Source organism: Pelophylax lessonae, assembly GCF_965119305.1.
Source record: "Pelophylax lessonae genome assembly, chromosome: 1".
Classification (NCBI taxonomy): domain Eukaryota; kingdom Metazoa; phylum Chordata; class Amphibia; order Anura; family Ranidae; genus Pelophylax; species Pelophylax lessonae.
Window position 1 is genome coordinate 654,503,877 of NC_138768.1, and position 20,618 is coordinate 654,524,494.

General features: G+C 38.9%; 1 protein-coding gene across 1 annotated transcript in view; it reads left to right on the forward strand.

The window, feature by feature from the left end:
* Positions 1-20,618, forward strand: part of IL15 (interleukin 15) — a 167,404-nt gene that overhangs the window by 64,383 nt on the left and 82,403 nt on the right. Inside the window, exon 2 of the mRNA XM_082248941.1 lies at positions 8,992-9,159. Within this exon, the coding sequence (XP_082105067.1) occupies positions 9,113-9,159 (47 nt within the window). The 5' untranslated portion in view covers positions 8,992-9,112. The remainder of the gene's footprint in view (positions 1-8,991; positions 9,160-20,618) is intronic.

The following is a 20,618-nucleotide window of genomic DNA, read 5'->3' on the forward strand; positions in this document are numbered from 1 at the left end:
GTTTTATTATATTTGTTCAACAAGTGCAAAACAATTAGCTGTTCATCCAGTCAGAAATCTTGTAAGCTAACTTGTGCTCCCTGCCTCTACACTGTTGTCGGTTAGTTTTTTTCCCTTGCTATTTCTGTGGCTTGCAAAATGCCTCCCCTGTTATGGAGAAGAGAGGGAGGTGTTATGTAGTCCAGAGGCGTAACTAGAACCTTCAGGGCCCCGATGCAAGAAACCATGAAGGGCCCCCCAGACCCCTGGCTGGGGCCCTTCCCTTCAAGCCCGGGGCTCTTCCCACTACTCCTGGGGCTCTTTACTCTCGTTGCATGGCCTTTTATTACGGTCCCGCAGCAGTATCCTTTCACAAGTTCTGCAGTGGGCCCCCTTCCTGCAATCTTGGGGCCTCCCCACAGTGGTGCAATGCCAGGGCCCGGTCGCAAGTGTGACCTTTGAGATCCTGGAAGTTCACCCACTGGTTTTCTACCGGGCCCCCTGGAGCATGGGGCCCGGTAGCAATTGCAACCCCTGCAACCCCTGTAGTTACGCCCCTGATGTAGTCCTACACAGTGCTATGTAGTCCTAGCATACTCCCTATCCTAGGTTGACAATGCTACTCAGTATGTTCGTCACCCTAGGGCAGGAAGTGTGTTAATGATAAGATGACCTGGTAAAAAGAATGGAAAAAAAAAATGCAGCCACATCTAAGACCTGTTAAAGTGTTTGTAAAGTCTCGCTTTATCGAATAAAATAATAAACATGTTATACTTACCTCTTCTGTGCAGTTGGTTTTTCACGGGGCAGCCTACATCCTCCTCTTCTCGGGTCCCTCTTTGCTGCTCCTGGCCCTTCCCTCCTGTTGAGTTCCCCTACAGCAAGCAGTTTTGTATGGGGGCACCCGAGCCAAGCTGCAGCTCCGTTTATCTATTCAGACATGGAGCTACCATTAGGGCCAGCCGCCTCTCTCTCTTGATTGGTTAACTGAGTTTGATTGACAGCAGCAGGAGCCAATACATTGTCTCAGCCAATCAGGAGAGAGAGTCCCGGACGGCTGAGGCACTCGTGGAAATCGTTGGATCGAGATAGGGTTCGGGTAAGTATTAGGGGGGCTGAAGGGGGCTGCTGCACACAGAAGGCTTTTGATCTTAATGTAAAGGAATGCATTAGGATAAAAACACCTTCTGACTTTACAACCCCTTTAAGTTAAAGTAATATTTATTTTTGTGTTTGCTTTAAACTGGCCATACACTTACAGCCTGGGGGCTGAATGAAAGAAACCTAAAAGATTCTAAACGGCATGTATATAGGAATCTTCCCTGCCAGCTATTGTAATCTGACAGCGGCACCTGCCGCTGTCAGAATATCCAAACAGTGACTGCATCTGATTGGATGCAGACACTGTTCAGCTGACAACTTTCCCTTTGTCTTCTTGGCCAAAAGTCAATAGAACAGTTAACTTTTTGTTGAGCCAGGAGGTGCTGACAAGGACACGCTTGGCCTAAATTTTGTTTAATTCCTGCTGAAATTGGAACTGTGTAATGCAGCTTTAAAACTGAACCGAAGGTATGGATTTTATGACATAGTTACATTGGTCCAGCTTGGTGCAATGTTAAGCCTAGTACACATGGGACTGAATGTCGTGTGGCATTGGCTGATGTGTACTGTAGTTGGTCTGACAGAAGCATGACTGAAAAAGGTCTGCCAATTGGTTCCCAATGGCTGAGAGCGCTGGCGGTAGTGTTCTGGTGGGGGGGGGCCTTCCCACTGTCAGAACACAATGGAACAGTGGGGGAGAGCGCTGTACTAACATCGGTATACTTTCAGTGATAAACAAAAAAACTACTGGTGTGTACTAGGCTTTAGTATCCATACCATGCCATGCCTGTGGGACTGCTGTGAAAGCAGAGAATCATTGTAGTAGTCGCTGCTACTACAGCAATCCTTGCTGTCTTCTGGAAACAGTTTTTTGTGGTTTTGAAAACAGTTACATCAGTGGGTTTGGTACCACTTTAAAAATAAAATGCTTTTTTTTTTTTGCCTTTGGTAGGTAGTGACTCTTCAAGCTATTTTCTGCTATTTTTTCCTAAGTCATCAGTGTCTCCTGAGCGTAGTAGATAAGCATGTGGACTATGATTACAAACAAGTGTAAACTGAACACACACTGCATACCAAAACCATAGCAACAAGATGGTTATCTGGGGACACTGTTCTTTATAAGCTAAACGGTAAAAATACAATAGCTTCTCAGTGTTATAATTAGTGGACAAAAGTTTGGTACATTATTACCTGATCCTATTTTATTGATTGGACTTGTGTGATCGTTTTTAAAGTACTTTTAAATTTGACAACTAGTAAAGGGTATTGGATTTATTGTTATACTTGCAGTAATCTGTAAACTGTAGTATACAATTTGAACAAATTTTGTAATATTCAGCATATTTGTTTATCTATATTTTATCCAAAATTCTGTAAATTTGGTGCACTTTTTGTGAAAAGGGGTTCTTGGTGTGTGTCTGAGCAAATAAGCAGATAAAAATGGCCATTTAGAAATGTGATCATTTTTTTTTTTTTTTTTTGGAAAGGCCACCATTGACAGCTTGAGTTTTGGCCAAATGTAGCCTGAAAAACTAATAAGTTAAGATACTGAATATAATTAAGAAAACAAATGCGGCCACTGAACTAATGCAAAGCTGCTAAGCAGCAATATATAATTGTTTTGTTTTTGGGTTCAGATATCCTTTAAAGGGTTAGTTCACCTTTACAAAAAAAAAATGCGGGTAAGGGGCGCCTGTATGTAGATGGGGTGCAACGTGTGTGGTGGCAATAATTTACACAGTCAAGTGAAACGTAAAAGTTGCATTGAGGCAATGTAGCAATGGTTCACAACACACCCAGTGGGAAAGCTACCCAGCCGGTTGCACTCACAGTTCCCAACAACGTGAAGGAGCAGATTTCAGCTGGACTGATAGCATCTGTTGAGAGGGGGCAGAATGCAGCCTGGCTGTCTTGTGCCTCCATCGGTAAGGTGTCCAAAAGAGATGCAATCCTACGCTTTCCCTCCTCATCAGGAATCTTGCCCTGGCAATAGTACTGTTCCTCATAGGCGGGGTACCTGTCCCTACTCTACCAACTCGCCAAAAAGTCTTCCAAACCTTATAAAGGCTCTGCCTGAACCAAGATGGCCATCAGAGTCATATGGGGTGGCAGAATCCAATTGGATATCTTACCCAGGAAACTATAGAGGAACCATGTTTATCCTGACTTCCTCTAAATGTGCAGTGCTGCTGCAGTTGGCGCCACCTAAAGTGGAGAAAGTAGACTGCACCTGCCTACATGTAGGTAAAAACAAATGATGCAGCTTTGACTAAAATAAGATAATGCCCTTGCTATAGAGTCGGGCCATTTATACTAAAGTTAAATAATGCCCTTGCTATGGGTGCAGGCCGTTGTTTATCTACTAAAACCTGGCTGAAAAACATCCAGAGCTGGCATGCCCAGATGTTACTGCTCCCAGAGCTCCCAGAGTTACTGTTACATAGAGAGAAAGCCCACGAGGGGGTTTGAATCAACTATATATCTATATACATATATATATATATATATATATATATATATATATATAAGTGTATGTACTGTACACCCACGCTAATAGATGTGGTAAGAAATATTAAATAAACTACGTGAAATAGTGAATATTATACGCGAGGTTGCTGCTCCTTTAAAAGGTGTAGTGCCCTAAATAATATATATGTGTAAAAAGGGCGATCCCAATATAAAAACCTAATATGTGTAAACAGTAACATAAACCGCTGTAAACAAAATTGGTACACTGCATTCCGTGCTCCCCTCCTATGTGCCCACTCACTCACCAGCTGCCATAGACTCCCATAACAGAAGTCATGTGCGTTTTGCAAAACATCTAAGATGCTGGGATTAATAGTCCTCCAATGGAGTTTCCTCTTTGTGGATGTGGATTCCCTTCATGTATAGTATATATAGTATCATGCCAGAAAAGAGGAGGAATGCATAGCGTAATTCTGTTTATTGAAATTATCCTAAAAAACACAGTATTCCACTCACTTTGTACAAGGTAAAACAAACATAAAAACTGGATATGGGAATTACGCTGCCACATGCGTGTCACCAGCCGGATCTGGCGTCACCACCCGCGGTCAACTGACGTGTTTCGTCCCTCCCACTGGATGTTTTTAAAGGATATCACAGGGTTTTCCTGTTTTCTGACATCCCATCCTCTTCCTGTTATCTCCTTTCCGGGTGTATCTGTCTTCAACCTCTATATATAGGAGACCTCCTACCCTTAGGAATAAATTAGAAATAAATGTACCCTAACCCAGTAAAAAAGTGGCGACTTTCTTGGATGCAGAAGGGTTTTTCAGTTGTGGCAGGTGTTTGACATGTAGAACCTGCTATGCTAATAGGAAAAGGAAAACTACACAATTCTAGTCAAATAGTACACCAAAAACATATGAGATTAGAAAATGTAATTCTTGTGACAGTACACAGCACTTATCTATTAGAATGTAGCTGTGGTCTGCAATGTGTCAGCAGAACAACAAGACTAAAAACTAGAGAGAACATATTAATAATATTAAGAAGGGTTTCTGACAGCACAGCCTATCTAACCATTTTAGAATATATCACAACAGGGACCCAAGGCAGCTAAAATTCAGTGGCATAGAAAGAGTAAACAAACACTGGAGGGGATCACATATGACAAGGGCTATTTCTCAAAATGAATCAAAATGGATTTACCAACCGGGTACAATGACACCTAGGGGGTTGAATGGAGAGATGGATGTTAATTGTTTTATTTACAACACTTAATAGAATATGGTGTATGTACTAAGGGTTAATGGATTATCAATATTTAAATCTGGTTTGGGGATTGGTGAGCTTGTTTATATATATATATATATATATATTTCTATGTTTTATACTCTATGTATGGTATTTAAATATGAACATGTGAGATATCTATCTATCTATCTATCTATCTATCTATCTATCTATCTATCTATCTATCTATCTATCTATCTATCTATCTATCTATCTATCTATCTATCTATCTATCTATCTATCTATCTATCTATCTATCTATCTATCTATCTATCTATCTATCTATCTATCTATCTATCTATCTATCGTATCTAATATATATCAAACAGGGCTATAACAGATATTAAGATATTGATAGCCACTGGAATAACATAATGCACCACTAGATGGTGATAAGCCATACCAAGAGTAAATTTAGGAACTATTATTATTTTAATTATTATTATTATTATTATTATTATTATGATGGAACTGCAATCATTTTCACTAATACAACGGACTTTTATTGATTTTGCTTTCGACTTCTATTCATTTTTGACTTTGATATTGTGTGTGTATATATATATATGAGTTTATGTTACTGTATTAGTAATATATTAGGTTTTCATATTAACATTAGGTTTTTTATTATTAGGTTTTCATAGTGGAACCACATACACAATTACTCACACACAAATATATATATATATATATATATATATATAGATATATATATCTATATATATATATATATATATATATATATATATATATATATATATATATATATATATATATATATATATATATATGTGTATGTGTATATATACAGTGCCTTGCAAAAGTATTCGCCCCCCTTGAACTTTGCGACCTTTTGCCACATTTCAGGCTTCAAATATAAAGATATAAAACTGTAATTTTTTGTGAAGAATCAACAACAAGTGGGACACAATCATGAAGTGGAACGAAATTTATTGGATATTTCAAACTTTTTTAACAAATAAAAAACTGAAAAATTGGGTGTGCAAAATTATTCAGCCCCCCTTAAGTTAATACTTTGTAGCGCCACCTTTTGCTGCGATTACAACTGTAAGTCGCTTGGGGTATGTCTCTATCAGTTTTGCACATTGAGAGACTGACGCCAAACATAACGTTTTGCATTGTTGCCAAAAAGTTCGATTTTGGTTTCATCTGACCAGAGCACCTTCTTCCACATGTTTGGTGTGTTTCCCAGGTGGCTTGTGGCGAACTTTAAACGACACTTTTTATGGATATCTTTAAGAAATGGCTTTCTTCTTGCCACTCTTCCATAAAGACCAGATTTCTGCAGTATACGACTGATTGTTGTCCTATGGACAGAGTCTCGCACCTCAGCTGTAGATCTCTGCAGTTCATCCAGAGTGATCATGGGCCTCTTGGCTGCATCTCTGATCAGTCTTCTCCTTGTATGAGCTGAAAGTTTAGAGGGACGGCCAGGTCTTCGTAGATTTGCAGTGGTCTGATACTCCTTCCATTTCAATATTATCGCTTGCACAGTGCTCCTTGGGATGTTTAAAGCTTGGGAAATCTTTTTTTGTATCCAAATCCGGCTTTAAACTTCTCCACAACAGTATCTCGGACCTGCCTGGTGTGTTCATTGTTCTTCATGATGCTCTCTGCGCTTTAAACGGACCTCTGAGACTATCACAGTGCAGGTGCATTTATACGGAGACTTGATTACACACAGGTGGATTCTATTTATCATCATTAGTCATTTAGGTCAACATTGGATCATTCAGAGATCCTCACTGAACTTCTGGAGAGAGTTTGCTGCAATGAAAGTAAAGGGGCTGAATAATTTTGCACGCCCAATTTTTCAGTTTTTTATTTGTTAACAAAGTTTGAAATATCCAATAAATTTCGTTCCACTTCATGATTGTGTCCCACTTGTTGTTGATTCTTCACAAAAAATTACAGTTTTATATCTTTATGTTTGAAGCCTGAAATGTGGCAAAAGGTCGCAAAGTTCAAGGGAGCCGAATACTATCGCAAGGCACTTTAATATCGCTTTAAGGCCCCTTTCACACAGGCGGACCGGTGGATCTGAACAGTCACCCCATGCATCTTTATGGGGCAAATTTTTCTTTGTTTTGCTCCATGTACTATTTTTAATTAAAGCTGAAATTTAATAAGGATGGGGAAGGGGGGAGGGAGGGGAAGAGACAAGAGCGGAGAAAAATTCTACCAAACACTGGAAATGGGGATTTAATTGTTCCTTAATAACAATCAATACTAGGAATAAAATAAATATATTGTCTGTTTATTGAAGATTACATATATATACAATTCATACAATCATGGGAATATAGCTATTAAGATCAAATGCATCACATAATCCGCTTGTGGATTAGCGCGTTTCGCTATAAAAGCTTCCTCAGGATCGAGATATAGTGTACAAGTCAGACAGATTCTCACAATCATGATGTCTAAAACAGACAACAATATAATTCAATATACAACATATACAAACATGTCAAACAGACAATGATATTATCCCGAAATAAATATATAGTTCCATAATAATAGCGAGGGGAAAAAAAAGAAAAAAGGGGGGGGGGAAGAAAGGGGGTAGTGAGGAGTCAGGCTGCACCTTGGGTTTATTATTCTTCCTCCCCCTCCTTGCTCTCTTTTTTAAGTTTACAAATCTTTATTAATTCTGTCACTTATATTACCCATTTTGTGGGTTCTTCAACAACTATTGCTTTCCCACTGTTATATATCGCACTCTATCTCTGTTGCACCATCACTTGTATCCTTTCTCATATATTGTGGATATTCAAGATTCTGTATATTCGAGCTGTCTATACATATAGGTTTAAGTGTTGTCACCCACTATTATCCATGGATGTAGTCTAGTGTTTAATTGTTACTGACTGGTGAGAACAGACAGATATGCTTGTATTTAGGATTTGTGATAGTGGTTCTTTCCCCTTTCCCCCGTCCTTCAATTTTTTGAAGTCCCCCCCCCCTTTTGATTTGCTGCAGCCTGACTCCTCACTACCCCCTTTCTCCCCCCCCCCTTTTTTTCTTTTTTTTTTTTCTCTCGCTATTATTATGGAACTATATATTCATATCGGGATAATATCATTGTCTATGTGACATCTTTGTATATGTTGTATATTGAATTATATTGTTGTTTGTTTTAGAGATCATGATTGTGACAATCTGTCTGACTTGTACACTATATCTGGATCCTGAGGAAGCTTTTATAGCGAAACGCGCAGATCCACCAGCGGAATTATGTGATGCATTTCATCTTAATAGCTATATTCCCATGATTGTATGAATTGTATATATATATATATATATCTAATCTTCAATAAACAGACAATATATTTATTTTATTCCTAGTATTTATTTTTATTAAGGCACAATTCAATCCCCATTTCCAGTGTTTGGTAGAATTTTTCTCCGCTCTTGTCTCTTCCCCTCCCTCCCCCCTTCCCTATCCTTATTAGTCGTCTACCAACCTGGCTCTACATATTTTACAATTTATTACAGGGGACGGTGCCAGTTTACCCACAGACCATTTCTCTCCATACAAACTTTATAAAGCTGAAATTAAGTGAGCTTTCCTTGTTTTAACAAAAGCAAACGTGTCCTGTATGCTGGTGGTTGCTTTTTTAGGTTGACATCTAAAGTCCTCTGCCCTGGGATATCCTCGCATTTGTAATCGTCTGGTACTGTGGGAGTTGTTATGAGTGGCTGCAGCTGTGACAGGCACTCGTCACGTGACGACAATGCCCAACCTACGGTCTCCGTATTCCATTCATAGAAGCCATATTAATAAAAAGCACTCTATGAATGGAGGATGGTAAGATGAATGAAAGGTCTGACTCCTTCATTCGTAGAGCACTAATCTCATAGTACTCTACAATGTGAAAGTAAAGATTCTTAAACAGTCTTTAATATTGCTCTACCAAAGTAAGTTTAGTCTTCATTACAAAAAACACCCATTGCATAACATAGATTGCTTGAATACTAATAAAGAGTTATTTAGAGTTTACACTACAGTTATTTCTAAATATGTATCAAAGGACGTGCTGGCAGATCCCAATTTATTGTAAAAGTAAACCACTTCCGTGTGATCATAATGTTTACTAAGTCATGCTATTATTTTTTTTTACTCAGCTTGTTGGCAGGAATAAACACTTCCTTACTGGATGAAACTCTACAAGACCTCTTCTGTCTCCTTCTTTAAGATGAATAACATAGATCATGGCCTAATTTTACCGTAGCTTTGTGTCAATAAATGTATCACTGGACTGTGCCTATAATCAGCATCATTTTAATTTTTAGGTAAGTCTCACCATTAATAATTAGTTTAGACTTATTTTAGTTACTGGTTTTCAATGTTTAACTCTAAAGCTATCGTTTTATACACATAAATCATGCTAACATTGCATCTAACCTACGGTGACCAGATTTTTAAAATGAAATCCGGGGACATTTTTTTTTTTTTTTTGGCAAATGGTAAACTATTTTATAAGCGTTTTTTCTTGAAATTATATATGCAGTGTATGGGGTATGTGCTTATTGAATGTTTGTATGATATATGATATATATGTTATTTCTCACATTTTATCCATGAGATAGAAAAAAAAAAAGATAAAGATACTGTTTAGAATTTTTTGCGATAGGACTACCAAATGTTAAGAAGATAAGATAGAGGAAAAACTTGGAGGGAGGTATGTGGTGGCTAAATTCAAATCCAACTCGGGCAGGGGTGATGGCGTCACCCTCTCTGCAAAAGGTAAGAAATACTGCAGAGCTGCAATGTGCAAATAGTGGTGAAACACCTTATATATAAAATCATAATAAAATGTAAGATATGCACATCAATTGTACATTTTATTATGAATATATATGGGGGGTCACCACTATCTGCATATTTCAGCTCTGCGATATTTCTTACCTTTTTCAGAGAGGGGGTGACACCATCACTACTATGTTCTAATACACTGGTTGATTAGTATCTCTGTTATTATTATATGTGGGGGGTTTCACCATTATTTGCACATTGAAGCTCTGCAATTTCTCAAAATATTTTTGAAGAGAGGGTGACACCATCACTACTGTATTGTAATGCATTGGTTGATTTGCACAGGTTATTCATTTGTATTTTTTATTCATTTGTAGGTGTTACCATTGCACTTATAAGTCCATTTGTACAATTTTATGGATGAAGTGTAGGGCAGTGCTGCATTTTTTTTATTTTTATTGTTGCACATTAGATGAGGGAATCAGCTAACAAGATTCTCTTATTGCTTTTGAGATTTTTTTAGTTGCATGGTAGCTGTTTTACTTGATTTGTTATGTCCCCTGTGGGGACATTATGTCCCCCTGTGGACTGGTAACCAGTGGCCCTGCATATTGGTGGTCAGTGTACCCCCTGTATGCTGGTGCTATGTGCAGGGTGCAGGAGGATGCTACGTGCAGGAGGATGCTATGTGCAGGGCTCAGGAGGATGCCACATGCAGGGTTCAGGAGGAGGCTATGTGCAGGGTGCAGGGTTCAGGAGGAGGCTACATGCAGGGTGCAGGGTATAGGAGGAGGCTACGTGCAGAGGGCAGGGCTATTACCTATATCTTTTCTCCTGTATGACAGTATACATGTCATTTTTTTTGTGTGTATGTTTTGTCAGTATATGTGTGAATATTATTTTCTGTGTGAAGGTGGGTCTGTCTAAGGTCACTCACACACAGCCTGTATAAAACATAGCCTGTATAAAACATATAGACCTAACATCACCTCACCACCAGAGAGACACTACAGGAGATGGTGAGAGAGTGCAGACATGAATCTGGAGATGGTCAGAGAGTGCAGACATGAATCGGGAGAGGGTCAGAGAGTGCAGACATGGTACAGGAGATGGTCAGAGACTGCAGACATGGTACAGGAGATGGTCAGAGACTGCAGACATGGTACAGGAGATGGTCAGAGACTGCAGACATGGTACAGGAGATGGTCAGAGACTGCAGACATGATTGATTCAAGAGATGGTCAGGGACTGAGTTTACGGCTGAACCCAGTGAAAAAGTGTACAGTATCGCAGGGCTGCTTCACTCTACTTATACCAGTTCAGCAAGATCAAGTCAGTAATCCTCCTGGAAAGTACAACCAAGTGACAGAAGACAGCAGCACATCCAATTTCCAAAATAAAAATTGTCTTACAAACAGTTAACTGCTCAAGATTAGTGGAGGACAGTAAACAGTTAATGAGTGTGTGAAGCTTCTAGCCTGAAAAAGACAGTAAATCCTCACAAAAATAAAAAATAAAACCGCACACACAGAGCTCTGGCTAAATAGCTGAATGGAAGCTGAAATGGTTAACAGTCTGCTGCAGAATCTTCTTATCAGTGTATCAGGCAATGTGCAGCTCAAGTTAGGCAGATAAAGAAAAACATAAGGAGTGAGGGGAGAGGAGGCTGATTGGTAACCTACACACTGCCTGAAGACAATGCAGCCGACCAGCATTACATGTAACAGTGCTTGCTGTAATTGTAGTCAATTAACTTCTGCATCTCCCTTTCAGTCCTGCTCCCAGTCAAATGTGGCGGGCTGGAGAGGGGCGGAGTGTTATACTGCCTGCTGACTGGCTGTGGATGGAAGGGAGGAGGAGCTCCACATTTCAGCCCGCCCATCCCCGATATCAGAGCTCAGTTTTGACAGCTCTGCTACTCTCACTCTCACTGACACTGCTGGACAGACGGCCACACTGCTGACTGTACTGCTAGACTGTCAGCAATAGGTACACTGCCCCTGAATCTGGGGACAGAACTGGGGACAAACTTATTCCGGTTACAGTGCCCTCATTCCGGGGACTGTCCCCGGAAACCAGGGACGTCTGGTCACCCTAATCTAACCTTATTGTAAACCTAAGTTGTCCTTCTCTGTGATCAAGGTAAGCCTTTTAAAGTTGTATATTTAATGTTTATTTTGTGTTGTCTGTGAAATTAAAGTGATTAATTGCAAAGAAAATAACAAACATGTCATACAATGCAATGGTTTTTCACAGAGCAGCACTGATCCTCGTCTTCTGGGGTCCCCCGCCAGAGCTCCTGGCTCCTTCCCGCTTACAAGTGCCCCCATGGCAAGTTGCTTGCTATGGGGGAACTCCTGTGAGCTCGATCCTGAACTGGGCTCTGTTTGTCCATTGACACACACAGAGCGGCTTGGCCCCTCTGCTCCAGCCCTGGATGGAGATCGAGCTCAGGTAAGTATTTAGGTGGGGCTTGGGGAGAGCTGAATACAGAAGGTTTTTTACCTTAATTCAAAGAATGCATTAGAGTAAAAATCCTTCTGACTTTAGAATCATTTTAAAGATGAACTCCAACTTGGACCAGTGTAACTATGTATACTGTATACCATGCTTGGCTGATGCCCCTGTGAAAGCTGCAAATAACTGAAGTAAACACTCCACTGGCCTCCACTTGCTTCAAGGTTCTGTGCCAAGCAGCTGTCCTTCTGCATTATGAACACAGGAGGTGGCAACTAAACATGCTCACCATTCAGAGAATGCTTTGCATTTACTAAATTAATGAAACGTGTTTTCTGATTGGATGGGGTGGAGAGGCAGGGTGGTAAACACTTACATACAATTCCGATACTTTACATGAAGTACTGTGCAAAGGTTTTAAGTGTGAAAAAATGCCTTAAATTAAAGCATAACTCCACTTTTGTTGAGAAAAAAAACATTCCCCTATGGGAGATCTATGTACATCACAAGGATTATAACAACATTCGTTGCAGATTCCTACCTCTTGTTATTCTGAAGAAATCCCTGTTTGTTCCTCTATGCCTCTGTGCTGAGTGGGTCTAATGGAAGTGGTTTTATAATTATCAGTCCGCTGTGCAGCTGCAGAGAACTAATGAGGCAAGCTGCTGAAACTGCGTCATTTAGATGTGTTCCTATTGGGAGTATCTCACCAAAAATGACATTTTCATTGCAGGGGATGCCAGAAATCTGACTTGTATCTTAGGCAGACTTCTGGGAAAATTGGTGAGCCAATCACACAAGCAGGAAATTATGTTTTTGGGGTGTGCTCAGTACATATTCTGTGTACAGAACACCTCCAGGTAGCCATATTGCATTGCATTTTCAAAAAATTACAGCGGCTGCAGATTAAAAAGGAAAGGCCTTTTTTAATAAAGCTCAATTACAATATGACTTGTGTTGCAATTGTTTATGCTATGTTATTTTATTCTTTATTCACTATTTTTTTACCCCACAAAAGTGGAGTTACCCTTTAAGAATGCTTTCAGAAATAGAAGTGTCAATAGTTTATTTTTATCAATAAACAAAAGGGAAAGTAAATGAGCAGAAGAGAAATCCAAATGAAATCAATATTTGGTGTGACCACCCTTTGCCTTTAAGACAGCATCAATTCTTCTAGGTACACTTGCACACAGTTTTTGAAGGAACTCGGCAGGTAGGTTGTTCAAAACATCTTGGAGAACTAACTACAGATCTTCTGTGGAAGTAGGCTGCCTCAAATCCTTCTGTCTCTTCATGTAATCCAAGACAGACTTGATGATGTTGAGATCTTAATCAGACAGATTTGATGATGTTGAGGCTCTATGGAGACCAAATCATCACTTCCAGTTCTTCTTTACACTGAAAATATCTCTTAATGACATTGGCTGTATGTTTGGGGTCATTGTCCAGCTGCAGAAAAAAAAATTGGAACTGATAACATGCCTTCCTGATGGTATGGCATGATGGATCAGTATCTGCCTGTATTTCTCAGCATATCGCCAAGTTCATCCAGGTCCGGATAGAAATGGGAAGAGAGGTGAGGAGGTGACGTTCACCTCGTCCAATCAGAGAACACTTTGCATATGATTACAATACTTTACAAACAATTATCTCCAAATCTATCCAGGTCCGTCTAAAAAAAGGAAGAGAGGTGGTGCGGTGATGTCCACCTCGCCCAATCAGAGAACACTTTGCATTCATTCAGAAAATGCAAAGCATTCTCTGCATGGAGCCATGCCAAATGGTCAACACGCTATGTTCAAAATGCAGCAGGGGTGCTGCTTAGCCCAGAACCAAGAAGCAAGTGGAGATAACTGGTAGCAATGTATACTACCGTGATTTCCAGCTTCCAGGGGCATTTTCCAGTTATGGTATATATACATAGTTACATTGGTCCAAGCTGAACCAATTTAACTATGCATAATACACCTGTACCTGGAATTTACCTTTCATCTGTCCATACATCTGTAGAATTTCGTTCAAACTTTTGTTAACAGAGCATTCGATTTTCTAACATTGAGTCAACTAATTTCATTCAAATCCCTTCAAATTTCATCAAGACCTACCTGAATGGAATTTCAGATGTATTAAACAGGTTTATTTTGTGTCTAGCACCTGCACATTACAATATGTATGATTTTTCCCAAAAGGAAATCATTTCCAATAACCATTAGAAAATCTAACACATGCTCCAAATCAAAATTTTCAAACTACAATCTAAGTTCTACTGGTGTATATAAAAGGAAAACTCCAGGTGGCATGCTCCTTTATGTAAAGTACAGTGTGTGGCATGGCAGTCAGAGGGCTTGAAAGGTGCCCCAAACCCTACTTCATGTAACTGTTAATTACCCCTGGCAGCCAAATACAGTAGACATTGCTAGAAGGATGAAAACTTGAGTGTGCAGGTGATCAGGTTGATGGAAGTGAATGAGTGCAGATACATCAGCGCTGCCTTAAAGCAACTTATAAAGTGTTTTTAAACACTAAAAATGCTTATAAAAATCAATATACATAAATTATATCAATTATAAAGTGCTTATCCGTGCTGTGTCTAGCAATCATATGATTTCCACATATTATATAATCAATATGAATAAATAATTGTGCGAAATATATCCATAAATACACATAAATATATAAATTAGTAAGTCAGTGAATAAAATAAGTGACAAGTGCCAACGTGACTTTTCAAATATCTTCCTTCATCTGCTCAATAGTCCTTGTGCATTACAGTTCATATGAATCATAAAGTGACCAGTGTCCAATGTGCAAATTTGTTCCACTCGTGATCTCACTGTGATTAGTGTTCCACACCGTGCTCCCCTCTCTCCTCCCTACTTACCAAAGGTAGGCAGAGTTCAGGCCTTTATAGGTTGCTGGAAGACTTTGAGAATTTAGTAATTATCGGTCTAAAGAAGCTGAGACTGAACAAATGGTTTGCTGTGAAAAATGCACTGTTGCCAGCTTTAGTAGCATGCTGGATTTCTGCCAGGGTCAACTGGTATTTTTCTGTTAAAAAGTAAATCTGTGCTGAGCAAAAATATTATTCATTCAAAAATAGTGTTGTTGTATATGTGTCTCAATCGAGGTTGGAAGTGCACCTTAAATTACAGAGTGTCCACCTTGACCGCCTTCCTGCATTCTCCGCCCTGGTTTTGTCTGCTCCCTTCCTCTCTTGCACACTGCTGGTTGGTTGAAGGGGGCGGTGGTGGCAACAACGGCACAGCGAGGTCACACCTGGAAGGAAGAGGAGAGAAGACCAAGGAGGGGAGGAAGGAAGGAAGTGTGAGCCCGTGTCTGACCTCCGTACACCGCCTGGGTCCTCTCCTCCTGTAGGCGGCAGTTAAACCTGAAAGTGGGCGACTTCTAGACTTCTTGTGTTCCTCAATGGACTTCAAGAAAAGGATTTTACAGAGAGCTTCTGAGCTCACTTAATCAGACTGGGAGCCAGAACACCGGAGGAGATCATCCACCCTTTCTCTGCTGGGATTTCTGATACTTTCACTGACCAAGCTTAATTGCGAGGTTACACTCCATAAGGTGAGAACTCACCTTGCGGGGGTCACAAGAGTGGAGGTGATACGTTGGACAAACCGTTATTACAACTACAGTTTACGTATTGTCAATTTTTCACCAATTTTATGAGCACTGGGGATTGGGACTGTTTCTTTATCTTTGGATCACGGATCATATATTTATATTTTTAATTCCAACATAATTTTGTATTTATATATTTCAATATTTATTTACGTATGATATGTATCTATTTATTTATTAATCTGATGACGTGTATTTTAGAGGAGTTTTATAACAATACATCACTATAGGCAATCACAGACATTTATACACATATTCAACAACACTATTTTTGAATTAATAATATTTCTGCGCAGCACAGCTTTACTTTTTACCATTCAATTTACACTTACCTTAAGGGGAGTGAATAGTGCAGACAGCAAAACCCGATCTGTATTATATAGTAGCTCGCAGGATCACTCACTTTAGTCTTTGGTATTTGTATGTACTTGCAGCCTTTTTAAAGAGATAAAACATTGCAGAAATTGGCATGTGTTGCAGAGATGAACTATTTTTTCCCAGACTTTCACTTTTTAAGTTTACTGGTAATAATAAAATCAACATCCACAAAAACATAGATTTATATATTTTATTCTAATATTGAACCAGCCAACCACATCAAATCACATCAAATTAAGGCAGACTACTGTGTTTGGGTCAGTGTTGAAAGGCTTTTGTTTATTTGAAATTGCATGTCTCTGCATACATATAAATGCGAAAGCAGCTGGAGTAGGTATAATGCAAGTGAACTGCATCCAAAATGAATCCTAGACAATCTCGTAAGCATCTCAAATTGATATCAAAAGCAAGCTTTGCACGTAGACAAAGACTCTTATTTTAGTGAACATATCCTCAAACAAAGGTTCCTGGCCTAATGCTGTTTACTGTATTTTGCATAGAGACGTAGCCTCGGTTCACGCTAATGTTGCTGCATATTAGTGCATTTTTCAGTGTTTTTTTGTTTCACTTTTTCACACGTACTTTTGATTGGTTGGCAAGCATAAAACCTGCCAAAATGCATAAAAAACAAATGTACATCCACTTTTAATGCGCTCCCTTTAAAGTCTATGGTGCCAAAAAAAGCACTATGCTGCACCAAAAGAAGCACTGGCACCTTTTCCAAAAATTGCCCTGCACCCTGTTGCATTAATCTAAACAGGCACCATAGAGAATAATATGCTTTCCATTGTCACGCACTGCAGCCTAATGGCAGATGCAGGAGAATTCGCACTACGGTGAATGGGGCCTTAGTGTCCAAAATATCATTCCTAAAAATGTTATTATTGTATTACCAACCAAAGTTAAAAAGTAAAATGGTGTAGCAATAATCATAAAAAAACATTTATAATGCACGAGGAAGTCACGTGTCTAGGTGACGAAACACACAGGGGTGGGGCTTGTTGAATTAAATCACACTTCCTGGTTTTGCCATGCATGATGACATGTATACAGTCAGCCAGAACTGAATACAAACAGGATATTTGTTATAGATGCTTTTATACGTGGGTTGCACAGTAATGTGCTGAAAGATGTGAGTGGCATTTTATGAAAGGTGAAGCACTATGGAGTGTTTGTTTTTTTTCTCTTGATGCTGTTATTTGGAGGAGAGGAGTACAATTGAAATAATCTGCTGGGCATACAAGATTCCAATTAAAGGGGACTTGTTTTTGACCTTACATTTCATCCGGGATATATATATATATATATATATATATATATATATATATATATATATATATATATATATATACCTGGTGAGAGCACAACTGGTGTTGATGAAGCACTGAAGGTGGAGGAGTGGAACAGCGGACACTTTTGTAAGAGTATAAGTCCCCATTCCCATGCGTGGACAGATAGGACCACCCATTGCTCTCTATGGAGCGGCAAATGTCAACGGACATGTGTCTGTTTACACCTGCTGACATCTGATCCTGCTCGCTAAAAACAGATGGAGGGGGGATCCGTTCCCCGTTCGTCTGGTGAATTGGATTGGAAGACAAGCAGTACGTTTCCATTTAACTGCCCATAGAGGAAAGTAGGTTGTGTCCGTGTTTGCCTTGCATCAGCGTAGTGGACACAGACCTGTCATCCGACTGCTCAGGGGGGATCAGAGGACAGATTCCCTGCTGAGCAGATAGATCCACTGGCAGACTCTGCCAGTGTGAAAGGGGTCTAAGATCATTGCGTGATACAAAAAGAGGTAAAAAAAACTGATTCACTTGGGACTTATTTGTATGATTTATGTTTATTTATGATTATTTTGACACCAATGAAATGTTATTTTATTGTAAAGTGCTACACCATTTTACTTGTTAAGTTTGGTTGTTTATGCACATATGGGAGTATTATAAGGTGTGAGCAGGATCACGTAAATTATTTTTTGGGTTTGGTGTAAAAAATTGCAACATTTAGGTTTATTGTTGACATTTATATGCAATACTGTTTACAACCGGCACTTATGCCCCGTACACACGATCCGAAAATCGGGCGAAAAAAAACGCTTGTGAAAAGATCGGACGATAATCTGATCGTTAGTACACAGCTTACGAGAGGCGATCACGACAGTACGCCCGATATTATCCGGTCCTGCAAGCATAAAAATTTTGATCGTATTATAACACATCGTACGATAATCGTATTATCAGTATGTTGTTCGTCCGAAAAAAATGGTGAGCAGTAGACAGCGCATGAGCAGAAACGAAAGAACGACCCGGAAGTAAACCACGGAAAGAAGAGAAATAGGAAGTTTTCTTTTCTTTGAATGTGTATATGTCCATATATATACATATACACATATATATATATATATATATATACATATGTAGTTTTGAGTGTGTGTATATATATATATATATATATATATATATATATATATACTATATCTTATTTTATATTATACATACATATATGCCTATGTAGGTATATGTATATATACATATATGTATGTATATGTATATATATATATATATATATATATATATATGTGTATACGTGTATGTGTATGTATATATATATATATATATATATATATATATATATATATATTATATGTGTATTTGTATATGTGTGTGTATATATATATATATATATATATATATATATATACACACACATATACCTACGAATATATATATATATATATATATATATATATATATATATATATATATATATAAAAATATATATATATATATATATGGTGGATTCCTCTATGTTCTATGTTAAAGATGTTAATGATGTTGTATGTTCTATGGTGTGTCAGTGTGTCAGTACTGAATATTATAAATTTTATTCAAAAGAAGCAGACATCTTTATTAACGAAAAAATGTATTTAATATTGAATAAAAATTTAACAAAGCATTACTGTATAACCAAACAATGTGCATTAGTAAAGTGCAATAAAACAGAACTCTTTTAAATAAATCAGAAATAATTACAATGGTGTAAAAGTGTAGTCTTGCGACCAGGTGGAATGTTGGCTTTCCAAAGATGGGTATTGCCAACTTGTTGGCCGCTGATGGGATGGCATGGGATGGGATGGCATGGGATGGGATGGCATGCTTGGAGAACATGGTTGCAATGGCTGTGGTGGAGGTGTAGAGACCGGATCGTCTGCCAAATGTGTTTTGACACCCAATGTACCACTAACACCCCTTTGTAGAACCTGAAGCAACAAGCTCTCTGCCAAATTACGTTGTCCATCAGTCATTTTCCGCAATTTGTTGGCGGTTATGATCCCAAAGCCATCATGGTCATCCTGCTTTTTTTGTAGAGCTGACGTCGCTTTGGTTAAAAAAAATGATGTGGCATCCTCCAGGCGACCCCTTGTTTTTCGCTTCAATGTTGGTGGTGCTAATGGAGTCGTAGGGATTAAATCCTCAGGTTCCTATAATTATAAAAGAAGACCATTATCAGAACATTAAATACCCCAAATATTCCCATCTTTGTACCTAAAAAATTATGCAGGCCATAAAATGTAAGTAAACTATTTCAAAAATACTCCTCTGAAAAAGGCATGTCATACAAGGCAAAACTACCAAACTATCCATCACTTACCCGAGAGGGTGGAATGTCCTGTGAAATATCAAACTCAAAGTCCGATGTAGGCGATTCTACAGAGGCTGGGGAAGGGTTGGAAAGGGTGCAAAGGGAAGCTCGAGCATCCACTTGTTCGGTCAAGAACATAAGACTTTCGTAATACCACAGACGTGGAACGTACACGTCAGAAGCTCCTGCTCCTGACTTCTGGGATGCCCTAACTTTATTTAGCTCCTTTTTAAAGACAGTTCTTAAATTGGAGATTTTATTACGCACATATAGTGGGTTTGGATTAGGGCAAACTTCTTTGCAAAGTTCTGCCAATTTATTGAGGGCGTCATTCCTTTTATTTCGGTCAGAATAGTCCTTGGACTTCACTTGCCAAAGGCAAGGCATTTGTCTGTACATCTCGATGAATCTTTGCAGAAATTCAGGATTCGTGAACTTGTCTGTCATTGTAACTGCAAAATAAAATTTAAATTGTTCAGACAGCATGTTGGCGGATACTGAAGTACAATGCAAACAATGCAAACTTATGGTGAAGCATTAAACATAAACCAGAGTATAGAAATCCTGACCAATAGACAAAGATAATTCGTGAGGCCTACTAGCTGCAGGAGCAACGCCAGTGTGGCAACATACAATATGAAAGATTTGCATATGAAAAATTCCGTTACTTCGGACGTTGAGGCCTACTAGCTGCAGTAGCAACGCCAGTGTGGCAACATACAATATGAAAGATTTGCATATGAAAAATTCCGTTACTTCGGACGTTGAGGTCTACTAGCTGCAGTAGCAACGCCAGTGTGGCAACATACAATATGAAAGATTTGCATATGAAAAATTCCGTTACTTCGGACGTTGAGGTCTACTAGCTGCAGTAGCA